General features: G+C 39.1%; 1 protein-coding gene across 7 annotated transcripts; it reads left to right on the top strand.

Moving 5' to 3' along the window:
• Positions 1-1,870: 1,870 nt before the first annotated feature.
• Positions 1,871-15,839, top strand: LOC116736996 (uncharacterized). 7 transcript variants are annotated; one of them, XM_032589924.1, is made up of 16 exons: positions 1,871-2,622; positions 3,779-4,120; positions 4,219-4,278; positions 4,362-4,397; positions 4,495-4,555; positions 4,634-4,740; positions 4,831-5,103; positions 5,200-5,293; positions 5,474-5,541; positions 5,626-5,871; positions 6,038-6,172; positions 6,268-6,330; positions 6,431-6,562; positions 7,136-15,011; positions 15,128-15,210; positions 15,474-15,839. In XM_032589924.1, the coding sequence occupies exons 2-14, from the start codon at positions 4,043-4,045 to the stop codon at positions 13,973-13,975; spliced, it is 8,193 nt and encodes a 2,730-aa protein (XP_032445815.1). In that variant the 5' UTR covers positions 1,871-2,622; positions 3,779-4,042; the 3' UTR covers positions 13,976-15,011; positions 15,128-15,210; positions 15,474-15,839. The 7 variants fall into 7 exon arrangements, with proteins under 7 accessions (XP_032445815.1, XP_032445816.1, XP_032445820.1 ...); XM_032589925.1 differs by having other exon boundaries at positions 1,871-4,120; positions 7,136-15,036; XM_032589929.1 differs by having other exon boundaries at positions 1,871-4,120; positions 7,136-15,036; positions 15,494-15,839.
• The last annotated feature ends 3,141 nt before the right edge of the window (positions 15,840-18,980 follow it).

The raw sequence follows: 18,980 nt of genomic DNA on the forward strand, positions 1-18,980 counted from the left end.
GGTACAGATATGAATCTCGGGACTATCGCAGAAGACACATAGGCCTGTCATACGCTCCAAACGCTTTTCGAATATGTATTACGGTTCCCGAACAGGAAGGATTTGTTTCCAATGCTTTTTGTCAGTAAAACGTGTTTGCTCAAACACACAATTGTGTGTTTGACAGCTCAGAGCTCAGAGCTCACACCCTGCTGAGACCATTATTTGCCATAGCAACGGATCTCAAGAGGCTATTGGCTGCTGGTTTGGACTACAGATACGCATCATTGTAGTTCTATCTATAGTGGAACCCTCAGTTGAAACAGATCAGGACTGAACTGGCCTTTAGAACTATTTGCTGCTATGGGCTGTATATAACTGATTTAACTCAGGAACTGTTACACATGGGATTAGTTTGGAACTTTAAAATTAAGCATAATAATAATTTCAACATAAAAGCCTTGAATATTTTTACATCAGGTAATTGCTGTTTTTGGCTTTATTTGACTTTTTCATCCAAAGCACTGTTACACATGGTATTAGTTTGGCCCTTTGAAATGAAGCTTAACAAAAATTTCAAAATAAAAGCTTTGAATATTTTTACATCATGTAATTGCTCTTTTTGGCTTTATTTGACTTTTTCATCCAAAGCACAGTTACACATGGGATTTGTTCGGAACTTTAAAATGGAGCATAATAATAATTTCAAAATAAAAGCCTTGAATATTTTTACATCATGTAATTGCTCTTTTTGGCTTTATATGACTTTTTCATCCAAAGCACTGTTACACATGGTATTAGTTTGGCCCTTTGAAATGAAGCATACTGAAAATTTCAAAATAAAAGCCTTGAATATTTTTACATCAACTACTTGCGTTTTCAGCATTATATAACTGATTTAACCCAATGACTATTACACATGGGATTAAAATAGACTGTTTTGCATGAGCAGCAGATAGATCCTCTATTGCACATGTGTCAAACTCAAGGCCCGCGGGCCACATGTGGCCCGCTACGTCATTTTATGTGGCCCTCTCCCCCCTACCACCGTTTTACAGCCCCATTGATTGACTTAAAATAGGTTTTGAGCACGAATTGACTACAAACTACATATCCCATAATGCCTTCCGATTCTTACCAACCAACATTACGGCTTCTCGCCACTAGAGTGCAGCAGAGTCACCTCAAGCTGATCATTAATTTTCCCAGCGAATAAAACTGAAACATCGACAAGCTAACAAGCTAAAGAGCGAAGTTCCGTGATGTTTCAATCGAGGACTTTTACCGTCTACTGCCCCCTGATTTGATGCCACAGCTTAAAAGACTTGAGAAGTTTTACATCATGTAATTGCGCTTTTTGGCTTTATGTGACTTTTTTATCCAAAGCACTGTTACACATCGGAATAGTTTGTCCCTCTGAACTTGCCTTTAGAACTACCTGCTGCTATGGGCTGTATATAACTGATTTAACTCAGTAACTGTTACACATGGGATTAGTTTGGACAGTGGAAAAACTAAAATAGACTGTTTTGCATGAGCAGCAGATAGATCCTCTATTGAAATGGGGATACAGGGAAAGAAGTACTGTGCTGCGGTGCGTTATCCAAGTACTCCTTTTTGGTTGTTTCCATATGCAAATGTTGATCTAGAAGTTTATAACAAAATGCAAGTTAATAAAGATAATAACTGGTAAGTCTTCTAAATGATAGAATTAAGAATATGTATAAATCCTTTATAGTTATATATACAGATGGTTCAAAAGATTTAGTTTCAAGAACATCTTACCATTTAGCTGTTTACACACTGGAAATGTTTGCAATACTGATGGCCTTACAGTGGGTAGAGCAAAATAAAATTGGAAAAGTACGTATATGTTCAGATTCATCCTCAACACTAATGTCTATTTTAAATACAGTATCTCATCTGAAATTCGTATGGAGTTAGTATACGAGATTTATGAAGTTATATTTAGAATGAAACTAACTCAAAAAGAGATTAGGTTTATGTGGATACCAGCTCATAAAGATATAGCAGGAAATGAAATGGTAGATCATTTAGCTAAGGTGTCCTTAAAACAAAGTAGAATTATGGAGATAAAGTATTGTAAGTCTGAAATAAATTCAATTATTAAGAGCAAAATTAAATCTGAATGGCAACAATTGTGGGAAGAAGGAACTAAAGGTCATCATTTATTTCATATACAAAAGAATGTAGGGAATATGGAAATAATAGGAGAAAATCGAAAAGAGCAAGTAGTAATGAAAAGATTGTGCCTTGGACATACTGGATTAAATAAAACTTTACATTTGATTGGTAAAAATCCAACAGGTAGATGTGAGTGTGGTATGGATATGGAAACAGTAGAACATGTAATAATTAATTGTGGAAAATATACAGCAAGTAGAGAGAAGCTAAAACAATAAATTAGGAAATATGATATAGAGAAATTTAAACTTAATAAGATATTAATTAAACACAAAATAAATAAAGCGGTTATTACAATTTAGATTGGGGGAGATGCTGTCGTACACACTCCAGCCAGTAGATGGCGATAATACATATTAACGTTAGATGTCACCCGCCGCTAAAAATCACAAGCAAGAAGAAGAAGGACCTTTCTGCTTCCGAATCTGCTTGGTGAAGGTAAGAAGTGTTTGTGTTCTGTCCATAAAATATACTATTTCAATATTTAATTTAATTACTATATTATTAGAACTGCTTACAGCTGTTAAATGTAATGTGTTCCTTAAGAAATGTGATAGATTTTAAAAGTTTGACTGCTGTGGAATATGTTGTTGTGGCTCTGATAGCGTAGCTGCTAGCTTGATGGAATATTTTTTCCACGACAAAAACCGGAACCACAATTTGTTCACATGTTAGCAATTTGCTAACTGGCTTTCGTGAAAGCTGTTAGACTATAAAATCTCTGTTAACATCCAGGTCATCAGCTGAAATAAGGCAATGTTGTTTTACCTCAACCTAGAGCTATTGTGACTTGCAGAAATGGCCACAAATAACCCGAAATAGCATATTAAGCTAATTCACTGACTCAGTTGCTTCGGATACAGATCCTCTCAGCTGCCGTCTTGTGCCGACAGTGAAAAACAGCAGAACTACATAATATTAGCTTGGTATGATGTAAATTATAATTTAGAGAACACAAAATGCTTTATGTGTACTACTGTGATTGTATGGACAAAAAGCGACCTTAAGAAAACCCGCAGCCGCAGAAACTGAGTCAGTGAAGTAGCTAACTATGCTAGCTCAAGTTATTTGCGGTCATTTCTTCAAGTTGCCATCCCTCCCCGAATAACTGTGGTGTGTGATAAAACAGTATTGCCACATATTGCTACGTTTAAGCTGTGAAAGGTCCCACACATTTTGTAGTGTAACACTCTGAAGAAAGCCAGTTAGCAAGTTGTTAACATGTAAACACATGTGCGCGGAAGTAACGCCTATAAATCACACAAAGCATCATGGGAGCTAGAAATTTGCTGGAAAGAAAATGTTTTAGACCCACAGGAAGCTAATTAAGTGCTGCAGTGTTTTTAAGTCTCGTAATTTTGTTCGTATCTTCAGATATGACATCTCTGTTTTTTTAAGTATATTTTTAACCAAGTTGTAAAGTGTACTTATGTTTGCACCAGTTGTGAAAAATATATTGGCCTTGTTTAGAAACCTTAGAACAGTTTTAACTTTATTCTTGTATTTCAGAAAAAAAATATTAACCTATTTTGAAAATGTATATATATTTTTACGGTCCTTTTTTAATTGAAATGTATTTTGCTTGTATTTACAGCTTCTCTCTTCTGCGAGACTTTGTGATTTGGACGTTTTCCACTGCTGCCTGCTACGCATCTCACCTCTGCATCATCACACCATCTTATTAATTCACTTATACTGATACCTGTTGATCCTACAGAGATATATTTTATTTAGATATTAAGAAAAGCACATAGTAACATTGAGTTAAAAGCATTCACAAACACATTTAATATTGTTTGAATAACCAACTCCCCCCCCCCCCCAGGTTTCTTCTTTTTTTTCATTCTGCTGTTACAGAATGCCACGTAGAGGACGACGCTCTGAGGCAGCTAAGGTGAGATGGAGGAAGCTGGAGATTGTGCCGGTCGACGCAAAGGTATATAATTAAACATTGAAGTACTTGTTTTTGTCTAACTGTAGTTCTTAATGTAGTTTAGACTTTAAGCATGATTATAATAGTTTCTGTGTTTACAGGCTGGGACACCATCACTCACAACCAGCGCTTGGAACCCGACTCGGTCTCCGCCAAAGAAGGTATGGCTGTCATTTTAAATTTTAGTAACTTACTGTTGGATGATAACAATTATTTCCTTTACTAATTTTACTTATCTCTTTAGATCTCCCCACTGCTGGAGGGTGGCCTGCCCGACCAGGTATGTTCATGACAAGTTCAGGATCATTTATTTAGAATAACCAAAACAAGTTATGTTTGTAGTTAATCTATAGATTTTTTAAATTACTCTTTTGCAGATGTTGCCTCCAGTGGTGCGTCAGGAGGAGCCCCGTGTGCCACCGACCTCTCCTGGGTCACGTATGTAGATAAAATCTTTGTTGTTAAATTTGCAGCTGCATGAAAGCCTAATCTTGATAACTAAACGTTTCTAAACAGGCCGTGGGACGGGGCGACGCCATCGGGTGGAGACGTGGCCAGCCTCCCGGGTGACCAGACGGAGCTGCAAGTTGGTTCTGCCTACTGCCGGGGCTCTGGAGAAGAAGGTATTTTTTTTTGTATACCTCGTATACAAATCTTGGTTTGAATGACAAAAATTCTATAAGCGAACTTTAATGTTTGTTTTTATTTTTCAGTTTGCTCTTTTGGTTGGTGATTCCCATCTGCGTGCTATTGTGGATGGGTATTCTACCATGCCAAAGGGCGACTTCTCCTTAGGGGTGCTTGCATCCCCCGGTGCCTCTGCGGAAGAGTTGCAGCTTGAGGTGCTGGATGCAGTTCTGCCTCGGCCCCCCGAGGTGATCTGTCTTCTGGCCCCAAGTAACAACTTAACCGCCAGCAGGACCTTCATGGAGGCCGGAGCGGCGTTTGACGCTTTGTTGAGTACCGTCTGCAACCTCTCTGCTAATGTAAGTAGAACATCCACTGCATTTATCCATGATCAAATATATCAGAAAAGTTGGCGTATATTAATTTTGTTCCTTTATTTGGTTTGAAATTTACAGGTGGTCGTTGTGGACTTTCCACCGCGCCTTTGCGTGGAGGACAGTGTGCAACAGCTGCTGCGGCAGGAGTTTCAACGTGTGGCTGCTCTGAGAAGTAAGTGACATACACAATTTGTGTTTAGACTAAAACTTCAGCAAATTTACATTTTATAGTTTTCAGGGTTGAGATCTATGAAAAAATAATTTTTTTTTCCTTTCGTATGTAATTTATCTCAAATTAGAACATCGTTAGTGTGACTGAAAATAAGAATGCATTTTTTTTTTTTCTGTCAAGCTGTTCAGTACTTGCCTGTCACTGAACACTTCCCGTTGAGCAACCTGGCCTTGTGGAGCAGGGATGGCGTAAGTTGAATTGATTTTCATAATTCTATTGTAAACATTTCATTGAGGCGTACTGTATTTGATAAAATGTGTTTATAATTGTAGGTTCACCTGAGCGACCATCCTGGGATGGAGGTCCTTGCTCAGTTGCTTGAGGCGGCGGTCTGCTCGCAACTTGAGTTAAGTGCACCGAAATCTCCTGCTCCTGTGATGTTGGCTCCTCCCCCCCTTGGGACGGCTTCCCCCCCCCCGGTGAGACGTCCCCTGCCCCAGCTGGTTGTGGTTAGCGAGGTGGCTGCTCCGCGTCGTTCAGAGTCCTCCGCCTGGACTGTGGTTGGTGGTGGTCGGAAGGTACTGGATACATGCTTATTTGATTTAATGAAAATTTTGCAAGTGTATATTTCAATGTGTATATTTCACTTCTTAACATGTTTATTTTGTGTCCGCCTCCCTGATTGTCCATTTCAACTTTTCTTTAAAGTGCAGATTATAAAGTAAATGGAACTTGATTTTACAGGGAGACCTGCTGGACTCTTCCATCCCCCTGAATCCTGTGTGCTTCAGCCCAGCGTTGCTGGAGGAGATGGATCGGATCGTTCCTGCGTCTGGCCTTGAAACTACGCTACCTACATGTTCTCCGAAGGGGAAAAAGGTATTTTATTTAATTTTAAAAAATATAATCATTTCAATTTGATGTGCTATAGTTTGTTGTAACAACTATATAATTTCTTCTATTTTTTTTATTAGAAGGCGAGTTCGAGGCGTCATGCAATTTCCGATCCCTCCCAGCTGAATCCAGTGGAGCAGCAGGTGTGACACCGTTTCAGAAAATATATCAGACTTTAAGATAGTGAAATGTACAGTATATGTTCACTTTGCACAAAAAAGGATAGCTTCTATTGATTTATAGATGGAGGGAGCGCCGAGAGAGACCAACAGCAAAGCTCGTCGCCAGGCACAGGGTTCGGTTCCCCTGATGGACATCCAGGCCAAGTCCTCTTCCGTGGCACAGGAGGACCATTTTCAGGATGGGAGCTGCAAGGTAACTGTTTCCTATCATCTCAGTAACAACAAATGGGTGGAGCAGTGCAACGTGTTGTGGAGAAAGTTCGCGTACTTGGTTCTGTGTATGACGAGGGTGCCAAAGATTATGTGACTCACATGAGCACAAATGGCTGTGCAAAGTGAGTTTAGATATTTAGAAAATTTGTATTTTACAGCTTTTGACTTTGTAGACGTGCTGCTTTATAATTTGTGCATTTTTTATTTTTATTAAATTGACTATAATATCAAACTTTTTTGGTTTTCCAGGTTAGCTAAAAAAGTGAGCTAATATTGTTACAGATTAATTTCTGAAGTACAGACAAGTAAATTTCAGATGCACAAATATGAACATATGGATTTATATTGAAATCCCACCCAATACTAGTGTAATAATATTATTTACCATGAAGTTACTTTATCAACATTTTATTTCAATTAATCTATTTAACAACAGAATAATTGATTACTCAATTACAAAATATGTGTTTACAACATGCCTAATTGGTGGTAGATAGTTATCAGGTGAATATTTGTATAAATACTGACTTTTAAATATTTTTTTATGTTACAGGCTTCTGCGCTGGAACCCAGGATCAGCGGTCCACCTGTCCTGTTGGTAAGTGCTACACATTCCCAGGCCGACAAGAGGTATGCTGCATTTTCCCGTAATCACCAGTGCACATGCATGGCACTCACATTTTTAGCTTACCACAATGAGGGGTTGCAGTTTGATGCTGTGATGCTTGATAGAGTGATTGAAAAAGGAGACCAACTTTATTCCGGCGTTAAACAGCAACTGATCAGTGATGGAACATTTCGTGACAATCACTTGACGTTTGAACAGATGCCTGACCATGTACTGACAGATAGGAACATCTATGCAGTACACACAACTGGTTTACAGGTAGGTCATGTTTTTGCTCGTAGCAGGAGCCCTGAAGGATCTAGACGATTGGGTTTGCATCTTGCCCTGCAACTGGAATGTCTGTCGGAAAATGTCACCCATGCTTTCCTTTTGGTGACTCCAGAGTGCATTGCAGTTTTCAGGGACAGAAGCGGTCGGTTTGGAGTTTTTGATTCCCACTCAAGAAATTCAGCAGGCCTGCCCCACCCCAGTGGAACTGCAGTAATGATGACTTTCTGCAACCTGTCTGACATGGTCAGCCATCTACTGAAGCTCTTTCGAAATCGCGGCCCCAATGCCACCTATGAGTTTGTGCCAGTAGGTTTTGAAAGGGAAAATGAAGATCATCCTCAGAAGTCGACTTTTCAGAACATTTCACCTGTAGCCACACAGGTAAGTCCAACTGCTTTGAAATCAGAGAGTCCGTCTGATGACGAAATGCCTCCTTGGCTTAGGGAAGTTGCAAACGTATTAGAGGAGAGACCTCCAACTGTTACAAATTTGTCAAAAGTGCCAAAAGCTAATAGAAGAAAAATTAAAAACAGGATCAAAACACAACAGAGACAGAATGTAGGACGTAAAATGAAACAAAGTTCATCTGAAAAAGAAAGATATCTGACATCTCCAACATTTAGGACCAAAAAGCTGCAGGCCTTAAAAGAACAATACATTCTTCATCAAGTACAGAGGAAGGATCAGTTAAATAATAGATATAGGACAGATGCATCTTTCCGAAAGAGACGAATAAATTACATTAAGGACAGATTCAATTTTGTACGTAGCTTCAGAGACAGTCATAAAGCGCAGATGGCCGAGTATATGAGGAAACGATTCAGAGATGATCCGGTCTTTACAAGCAGAAAAAAATCATACATCAGGAATCGATACAGAGACGATCCGGTCTTTAGAAGCAAACAAAAATCATACATCAGGAATCGATACAGAGACGATCCGCTCTTTAGAAGCAGACAAAAATCATACATCAGGAATCAATTCAGAAACGATCCAGTTTTCAGAAGCAAACAGAAAAAAACAATGCGTGAATCTATGAAGGAGAAGTATCATAGTGAGCCTGGTTATCGAGTAAAACATAATGAAAAATGTGTTGCCAACAGAAGAGGCAGACTATCTAGACAAGCACTTTCCAAAAATTTAACACTGCAGCATGCTTCGCGAATCAGAAGGAAATACAAAAGAAATGTAGGCTTCCACCTTCAAACTCCACACCCTCTGATGACTGACGAAATGAAAGCTGCAATACAAAACTTTTATAAGAACATTCAAAACGGACCCACATATGTTTGCACCGTGTGTCACAGAGCTCTTTTCCCCAGTCAAGTGAAGCAGTGTAAACGAGATAAGTATAACAAGAATATGCGTGTAGTAGCTGATTGTCTAACAGGTACATATGTTCATGTGTGTGGATCTGCATGCTCAACCCCATGTTCTGTACCTCAAGAGAGGATGGGGGAGTGGATCTGCTACACGTGTGACAGCAGTCTAACCAGAGGAAAGATGCCATCGATTGCTGCTGCCAATAACCTTCACCTAGCTTCCGTTCCCATAGAGCTTGCGGAATTGAATGTAATTGAACGGCAATTAATTGCAAAAATTCTACCTTTTGCAAAAATTGTTTCCTTGCCCAAGGGACAGCAAAGGGCAATACATGGAGCAGTTGTCTGTGTTCCTTCTGACATGGAAACAGTTGTAAACAGTCTTCCGAGGCCCCGTGAGGAAGCCCAGCTTTTACAGGTGAAGCTGAAGAGAAAAACCAAGTACAAAGGTTACCAATACTTTTACACGGTCAACATGAAAAATGTCTTAGCTGCACTGAGAAAGCTTAAAGAGAGTCATCCAGATTACACAGACATAAGTATAAATGAAAGTGCCACATTTGAGGGTTTCCAAGAGGATCAGCCAGTTGAGGACTCAGAAGCAGAGGAGGCTGCAATGGATGCAGCCGCAGACCACCAACCTGACCACATAGGGGCAGAGCATCAGGCACTTCGACCTGGTCTGATCTTGGACACCTGCATGCAGCCTCCTGACATAGCACAGGAAGTATTGTCATATGGAGAAGGGATTTTCAGCATTGCGCCGGCTCAGGGAAATAAACCCATCTCCTTCTTCAGTGTTCCAAGACTTGAAGCAAATGCTTATCCCATACATTTCCCAACTGGAATAAACACATTAGATGAAGCCCGCCGTGTTGCACTTTCACCGAGTATGTATTTCAATGTACGGCTTTTCTCAATAGATACTCGGTTTGCCAAAGACCACAGTTACCTTTTCTTTGCTCAGTTTGTTACGGAAACTCATATTGCCAATAATAGTATGTCCATTCAGAGAAGAAAAGGGAAACCAAGCACCAAAGATGGGAAAAATATTTCCAGCAAAATGCTGCAGGATAAAGAGGAGTTGGAAAAACTGATCCAGAATAAAGAGGCTACCCGCTTCATGCAACCCTTAAGAGGAACTCCAGCTTATTGGGAGAAAGGATTACGTGATTTGCACGCCATGGTGAGGCAACTTGGAAAGCCCACTTTCTTTTGCACATTCTCTGCTGCTGAAATGAGATGGCCAGAAGTCATTGAGGCCGTCAAAAGTCAACATGGCGAGCAGGTACATTTTTCTGAGCTTGACTGGAATGCAAAGTGTGACATTCTTAGAAGCAACCCTGTCACCGTCATGCGCATGTTTGAAAAGAGAGTGGATGCACTGTTTAGAGACCTCATTCTTTCCCCTGCACAGCCCATTGGACCAGTTGAAGATTACTTTTATCGTGTGGAATTTCAGGCAAGGGGTTCACCACACATACATGCCGTGATATGGATTAAGGATGCACCTGAAATGGAAGACCCCTCATGTTGCGGTGAAGTCATAAAGTTCATCGATCGTTACATATCCTGTCAGTTGCCTGATGAAACCAGAGATCCAGAGCTTCACAAAATAGTCACAGACGTTCAAATGCACAGCAAAAAGCACTCAAAATCATGCAAAAAAGGTAATGTTGAATGCAGATTTGGATTCCCCAAACTACCAATGGAGCACACCAGAATAACCGTCCCTGTAATTGACTTTGATCACGAAAATGACGACGAAAAAGCAACGCAAGTTAAGCAAAAAGGTAGGAGAAAGTCCAAAAAATCGAGATCACCATTTGTCTCAAACCTACAAAGAGAGGCTAAGAAGACACTGAAACCAATTAGGGATTTACTGAAGGATGAAAAATCATCGTTCAGGGATTTGGCAGAGTTACTCCAGGCTTGTAATATGACCAAAGTAGAGTACAATGGCCATGTTGATGCTCTCACTTCTGGAATGGTGGTAATCATGAAACGGGATCCTAAAGATAGCTGGGTCAATGGCTATAACCCCGATCTCCTTCGTGCATGGAATGCTAACATGGACATTCAGTATGTGCTTGATGAATACAGCTGCATTGAGTACATGATGTCCTACATAGCCAAGCCAGAGCATGAAATGGCGCAGTACCTCAAGTCTGTTGTAGATGATTTAAAGAGAGCGAATGTTAGCGAACGCGATGAGATGAAAAAGATCATGCAGGCTTATTCAAAACAGAGAGAGGTTAGTGCTCAAGAATCCGTTGCACGCACTTGTAGCCTACCTCTCAAAAAGTCCTCTCGTAGTGTCCTTTTTCTTCAAACAGATGAAGACGGTGTAAAAATGAGCCTTCCGATGAGTCAACTCGTAAACATGTCCCCAGATGAAGAGAATGTGTGGATGACAGGATTGCCGGAAAAATATCTCAACAGGCCAGTAACATTAGAATTCGAACACATGTGCCTTGCAGAATTTGCGTCAGAATATCGAGTTCTATATGGTAGGCAAATTAAAGGGTCAAATGCAATTCCCCTCCTTAATGATGCAGGATACATCCAGAAAAGAACTATGGGCAAACCTGCAGTTATTAGATTTACTCGTTTTTCAGAGAAAAAAAACCCCGAAAAGTTTTACAGACGGCTTCTGAAGTTGTATTTTCCTCACAGAAGAGATGACGACCTTAAAAATGAGGAACACACAACCTACGAAGCCTTTTACAACAACGGTTTACGTGGTAGATATCAGGTTAAACAGTATGTGGATTTCAATTGCAAAAGGTATGAAGGGCAAGGTAAGAAAATTGATAAGATTATGGAAAATCTGACAAAGGAAGGACCGGTTCGTAATGCGTGGAACACTTTTGCACCCGAGGTTGAGGTAGACCGTTTAGAATGCGCTGCTGAGCGACCACCATTGCAAGAAGATGAAGAGCAAGACCCTATTCCAGATTATGAAATTGATGTCAACACTGTAGACATGCCAAAAATTGAAGCTCCTAAATTGAGCTCTGATTTCATCAGAAAAATGTACAGGAGTTTAAATGAGAGTCAAGCGTCCGTGTTTTACGCCATTCGCGATTGGTGTCTGAACCGCGTCTGGGGTGACAACCCAGAACCGTTCTTTTATTTCTTGACGGGAGGAGCCGGCTGTGGTAAATCTCATGTCATCAAATGTGTTTACCAGGAGGCAACCAAGCTCTTGCGCCAGCTTCCGAGACTTCTTGATATTGGTGACATGTCCAAGCCCACTGTGCTCCTCACAGCTTTTACTGGTACTGCAGCGTACAACATATCAGGGAAGACTTTACATTCCATCTTGAAACTACCCAAAAGTTTAAAACCACCATACAAGGGACTTGGAAATTCATTGGATGAAGTGAGGGCAGTTCTTTCTAATGTAGAAATCTTAATCGTCGATGAAATCTCCATGGTCTCCAAAGACCTACTTGCATATGTTGACTGGAGATTTCAACAAATCAAGGGGAACAACAGATTCATGGGTGGGGTCTCTGTTTTGGCTGTGGGGGACTTCTTCCAACTTCCTCCTGTTGGACGATCAAAACCGCTTTGTGTTGCCGAGGATGGCGTGCTTGATATCTGGAATGAGAATTTCCAGATGATCAGCCTGACAGAAATCATGCGGCAGAAAGATGACCGAGCGTTTGCAGAGCTCTTGAACCGGATTCGAGTTAAAGGTAAAGCCTATTCGCTTGGTGAGGATGACAAGGCTCTTTTGATCCAAGCTGTTACTGACCCCAAAGAGTGTCCAATGGATGTTCTGCACATTTTTGCAACAAACAAACAGGTGGACACCCATAATGCAACAGTTGTGGCCTCTTTAGGTGTAGTAACAGTTGATATCGAGGCAGAGGACTACAAAAGGATTACAAAGACAGGAAACATGATTAATCTGGGCTGTTGCATAGCGGGCAACAAACGAGACTTGTCTAACAACATACAGGTTGGTTTGGGTTTTAGGGTAATGATTATAAGAAACTTGGATGTAGAGGATGGTCTCGTTAATGGAACATTTGGCACCATTGCAGATATTGTCACCAGTACGAAAGATGGAAAGAGTAGTGTAAAGTTAATTGGACTCAAACTGGACAATGCCCTCGCTGGCCACACAAAAAAGATTCAGGGTAAACCAGATGGCTTTGTTTACATTGAGAGATTTGAGGAACAGAGTAGCGTAAAGGGAGTGGTACGACGGCAATTTCCAATCAGGTTAGCCTTTGGGTGTACGGCACACAAGGTCCAAGGTATGACCATGAAGTCTGCGGTCATTTCTTTGAAGCGTATTTTTGAACCTGGAATGGCATATGTGGCCCTCAGTCGCACAACTTCCCTGGAAGGACTTAAAATCATTGATTTCGATGAAAGTAAAATCTACGCTGACGAAAATATCAGAGCAGCTATGGAATCAATGAGACCAGCATCGTTTTTGCACACCAGACCACTCTTGCATTTTAAGTCTGGTGATAAAGGTGAAACATTAACAATTGTCCACCACAATGTCGAAGGTCTTGTCTGTCACTCTGAGGACATGAAACAACATCATGAACTTATGCTGGCAGATGTCTTATGCCTAACAGAGACTCATTTATTTGGATCTTCTGTTCCTGCTTCTTGCCAAATGGAGGGCTATTCTTTCTTTTCACGGAACAGACATGTCTCCTACTCAAATAGAGTCGACATTGCTAAAAAAGAGGGTGGGGGAGTAGCGACCTACTGCCGGAGTCTTCTCCAACCGCAGGAACGTAGATTCTTCAACCAGGTTACAGACCTTGAATTCAACGTTGTCAAAGTGGACACCCCAATCAGAGCCCTCATTGCGACAGTTTACAGGCCACCAAGTTATGATCTTGGAACATTTTTAAGAAATCTGCAGAACCTCTTGGATGGCCTGAATTCAATGGATATTCGGCCCGTTGTCATATTGGGAGACTTCAATGAGGACCTTATTGCTCCTGGGAAAAAATCCATTAATGAGTTGTTTAGAGCGAAAGGCTTTATGCAACTCATCTCTGCTCCAACCACAGAAAAACGTACTCTCCTTGATCACATTTACATCTCCAATCCAGAATACTGTGTCCACTCAGGTGTCTTGCAGGCTTACTACAGCTACCACAATCCTATATACTGTGTGTTAGCTTCAGTATAAGCTGCATCTATAGTGGCTTCCAAAAATAGTTATGTTCCTTGAAATCTTCCTCATCATAAGGGGTATTTTTCTTGATCTTTTCTATTAAATTCCGATGAAATATATTTGTGGTTGTAATGTAACAATATGGAACAGTTCAAGGGGAATGATTACTTTGTAAGCACTGTACATCTTAATCCTGATTTCATGAAAGGAGATTCTTTTTGGAGAAAATGTAAAGATCTTGCATCATTTTATCTGACTGTGGTTTCTTTTGTACATGCAGCAATCAGAAAGCAGTGTGGGTTGTTTTTCTCTATCATTGTTGCAAAGGGTTTGATATATATTTATTCATTGTAAAGATTTGTGAATTATGGTATAGCTTGTGGATTTTGTTGTAGGAATAAAAATATTCTTGTATAGTTTGCAAATCTTTTCAATACTTATTTAGTTCCGTAGAAAGTAGGCTTCATAACCAGGGTTTGTATGTGCCCATGAAACTTTGTTTGAGGTTTGGGAATACGAAAGTGGCTGATCTTGAAACACTTATCGGTTCTCTGTCAGAGTAGTTGCTGGAAATATTGGACCAGGAAGCAGTAGATTAAACAATCAGTTACTACACGTATATTCTGTTCTATTTTGAAATAACAATTATTTCAAATTGTTCTTCAATCTGGCCCTGAGCATTTTCCTTATTTTTCTAATGCAGTTAGAGTAACTGTTACCCTTCGAATAAGTTAATTTTTTGCAAAACTCTTTTTTTTATTCTTCACAATTTGCGTCATTCAATTAAAGCTCTCCTTGTTTCATCTCTCCCCAATCACACTGCACTTTTTACTGCTGCAGCACCCTAGTGGTTACTTCACTAGAAGGACAAAAGTTGAACTCACTTTTGTCTTGTTGGACTCCCTCCACATACTTAGAATTTGTCTTGTTTTGATGGAATTAACCTCTTTTCTCCCAGTTTTAGTCTGTTTTTCCAGGTTGTTTTTGCAGGTTGTTCCAAACAAACAATCCTTGGAGGCTGCTAAGAAGAGAGAGGAAACGAGACCTGGAGGTTTGGCGCATGAGAGTTAGCAAATGTATCTAAATTGTAGCAACCTTAAAAGCAGTTACATTTTTGTTGTTGTTGATAATAGATGTCTATTGATGGAATGACTTGTTTATTTTTAGTGCAGGACAACCCTTGCCTAGCTCATGGACTTGGTCCCACACCCAATCTGAGGAGAAGATGGAGTTCCTGTTTCTTTAGATAGGTACATAACAAATTAAAGCTAATTTTGTTCATTTTAATTTGAAATTGATGATGTTGTATATGTAGGTTTGATAGGAGGAATCCAGTTGATATATGCCCTTTTTTCTTAGGTTACATTGGTGTTTATATCTATGTTAATCATTCTTAAACCTTACTTTAAACAAAGTTTAATTTTTAGTTTATTCATTGATAAATCACATAAATGTTTAAAAATGTCATATATATTAATTTGGTTTTTGTCTGGTTTTTGTTTTTTTAATACAGTCTGTGATGTGTCACACCAGATTGGATGCCTAAGAAGAAGTTGGGAAAAATCAAAAAACTTTGGAGAAGCCATTCTTTTTTGTTGTTGTTCTTTATAGTTGTAAATAGTTTTTGATGTATGTATATATTTAAGATGGTTTCATTTATTGTATAGAGACTGCAATATGTTACATTAGATTAATTTCAAATATGTTTTCATGTATGTATATAGTTATAAAGGTTTCACATTTATAACAAGTGGATCATCATGGCAAAGCCATAATGTTTCACTTGTGACAGTAAATCTGTCGGGCCTCACCTTGACACTCAGGCAACAACCCTGAGTGCCACACGGCCGGACAGGACACATGTAAAATAAAAAAGATAGCAATTTCTTTTTATTGCAGAGACATTAGATTCTTAAATTTATGGTATTCTTTAAATGTTGTAATTTTGGTTCATTGTCAACGTTACCTGTAAAAAGTTTGTAGAAATCTTTAACATAAGGTCAATATATATTTTTAAACTGTAATATGTTGTGTGTGTGCGTTATTGAAAATTTATATTTGTGACAATCATTAGGTAAATGCTAATGAACTGCCTTCCTGCAGTTTATGAGAATTGAACTGTTACTAAACAGTTCAATGCAAGGTTCATTAGCGTTAGCATTTTAGCTTCAATAAGCTATTAGCTATTTATTTTACTTTTTAGCAATGTTTAGTATACTGAATGGAGTAAATCAATTACAGAAAATATCCTAGTGATTTCCCACATGCTGATGAAAGCAATGACGCTAACATTAGCGTTTCTGCTGATTTTAGCTGATATACTTACTTTATAATACTGAATGGTGCACGTCCGCCTCGCTTAACGTTCTTGCGGTTCTCCGCGTGCCACTGATCACGTCGCGGCGTTCTTTAGCGTCGACGCCGATTTGTGGCGCGACGACGCCGGCCCGAGCCCGACGGGCGCGCCTTGGCAGGCCCCGGCTAAATTTCTTCCGAAATTTTCTAGTTGGGGCCTGCCATGCAAAGCAATGGCAGGAACCTATTACTATTGTCGGAGAGAAGCGTCTCTTTAAGTTTCTTTATTTTTCTTCCGTCACCGTTAATGCGGCTCATACCGCTGGGTGCACACCTACAAATGAGGTATCAAAACGTGCAGAAAATTCACGCCATTGGAGCTATTACTTCTGGTGGGATTTGGGCTTAACGTGGCGACATAATTCGCAAAAAACTGCGAAAAAAAACCCATTATAAGTCAATGGGAAAAATCCTGGAAATACCCTATTTTTGAGGATTTTCTGTGTCGTCACAAATTCACCTAGAAATGCCATTCAAATTTCATTTTGTAGATACTTCTGTGATCTCTTCGAAAGTGAAGACGGCTCGTCGATACCAGTTACGGTTTGTCCACAATTTGTCTCTAAGCGACCCAAAGTTTCTCATTTTTCCTAAAGTTAGAGTGCGTCTCTGGCTGCTTAGAGTGAGAGATGAAGACAACTTTTTCAACCCAAATCATTTTTGAAATCGCCATCACGCCCACAAATATCGCACGATTAGTATCAAAATCGGTCCTGACATTGATACGCCTGTCTGCTCCGGTAAAATGTTTTCGAAATTTATCTAGACCGTACGGTTTTCTGTCACGGTGCTTCAGAGCAAAGTCATGCGACAGGATTTTCTGAGGCTCTCAGGCTGTTTCACTAACACTTCACACCTTGGTGTGAAACTTATTTAACATAGCAACGGATCTCAAGAGGCTATTGGCTGCTGATTTGGACTACAAATACGCATCATTGTAGTTCTATCTATCCTCAGTTGAAACAGATCAGGACTGAGAACTGGCCTTTACAACTACCTGCTGCTATGGGCTGTATATAACTGATTTAACTCAGTAACTGTTACACATGGGATTAGTTTGGAACTTTAAAATTAAGCATATTGAAAATTTCAAAATAAAAGCCGAAATGAAGCATACTGAAAATTTCAAAATAAAAGCCTTGAATATTTTTACATCATGTAATTGCTGTTTTTGGCTTTGTATGACTTTTTCATCCAAAGCACTGTTACACATGGGATTAGTTTTGAACTTTAAAATGAAGCTTAACAAAAATTTCACAATAAAAGCCTTGAATATTTTTACATCATGTAATTGCTCTTTTTGGCTTTATTTGACTTTTTCATCCAAAGCACTGTTACACATGGTATTAGTTTGGCCCTTTGAAATGAAGCTTAACAAAAATTTCAAAATAAAAGCCTTGAATATTTTTACATCAGAAAATTGCTCTTTTGAGCTTTATATAACTGATTTAACCCAGCAATTGTTACACATGGGATTAGTGTGGCAATTTAAAATTAAGCTTGATGAAAATTTCAAAATAAAAGCCTTGAATATTTTTACATCAGGTAATTGCTGTTTTTGGCTTTATTTCACTTTTTCATCCAAAGCACTGTTACACATGGGATTAGTTTGGCCCTTTGAAATGAAGCTTAACAAAAATTTCAAAATAATAGCCTTGAATATTTTTACATCATGTAATTGCTCTTTTTGGCTTTATTTGACTTTTTCATCCAAAGCACTGTTACACATGGGATTAGTTTGGCCCTTTGAAATGAAGCATACTGAAAATTTCAAAATAAAAGCCTTGAATATTTTTACATCAACTACTTGCGTTTTCAGCATTATATAACTGATTTAACCCAATGACTATTACACATGGGATTAAAATAGACTGTTTTGCATGAGCAGCAGATAGATCCTCTATTGCACATGTGTCAAACTCAAGGCCCGCGGGCCACATGTGGCCCGCTACGTCATTTTATGTGGCCCTCTCCCCCCTACCACCGTTTTACAGCCCCATTGATTGACTTAAAATAGGTTTTGAGCACGAATTGACTGCAAACTACATATCCCATAATGCCTTCCGATTCTTACCAACCAACATTACGGCTTCTCGCCACTAGAGTGCAGCAGAGTCACCTCAAGCTGATTATTAATTTTCCCAGCGAATAAAACTGAAACATCGACAAGCTAACAAGCTAAAGAGCGAAGTTTAGCTGAGCAGTTTAAAAATACTGAGCATATTTTTAAACTGCTCAGTTTAAAAATACTGTAATTTTTAAACTGAGCAGTAATTTTACATCCATGCAAACTCAAATGTAATATTTAAAACTTGAATACATAAAATCAGTTATTTAACAATATGAGGTGTTGTTTAAAAATATAAAAGATAGCAATTTCTTTTTATTGCAGAGACATTAGATTCTTAAATTTATGGTATTCTTTAAATGTTGTAATTTTGGTTCATTGTAAACTTTACCTGTAAAAAGTTTGTAGAAATCTTTAACATAAGGTCAATATATATTTTTAAACTGTGATATGTTTTGTGTGTGTGCATTATTGAAAATTTATATTTGTGACAATCATTAGGTAAATGCTAATGAACTGCCTTCCTGCAGTTTATGAGCATTGAACTGTTACTAAACAGTTCAATGCAAGGTTCATTAGCGTTAGCATTTTAGCTTC

The sequence above is a fragment of the Xiphophorus hellerii genome, chromosome 17 (assembly GCF_003331165.1).
Source record: "Xiphophorus hellerii strain 12219 chromosome 17, Xiphophorus_hellerii-4.1, whole genome shotgun sequence".
NCBI classification, from domain to species: Eukaryota; Metazoa; Chordata; class Actinopteri; order Cyprinodontiformes; family Poeciliidae; genus Xiphophorus; species Xiphophorus hellerii.

What these genes read in the sequence shown, in the direction of transcription:
- LOC116736996 (XM_032589925.1), top strand. Translation starts at nt 4,043, where the DNA reads ATGCCACGTAGAGGACGACGCTCTGAGGCAGCTAAGGTGAGATGGAGG. An exon ending in CTCGGTCTCCGCCAAAGAAG is followed by an intron (nt 4,279 to 4,361) that starts GTATGGCTGTCA and finishes TTATCTCTTTAG; the next exon opens with ATCTCCCCACTGCTGGAGGG. An exon ending in TGGTTGGTGGTGGTCGGAAG is followed by an intron (nt 5,872 to 6,037) that starts GTACTGGATACA and finishes TTGATTTTACAG; the next exon opens with GGAGACCTGCTGGACTCTTC.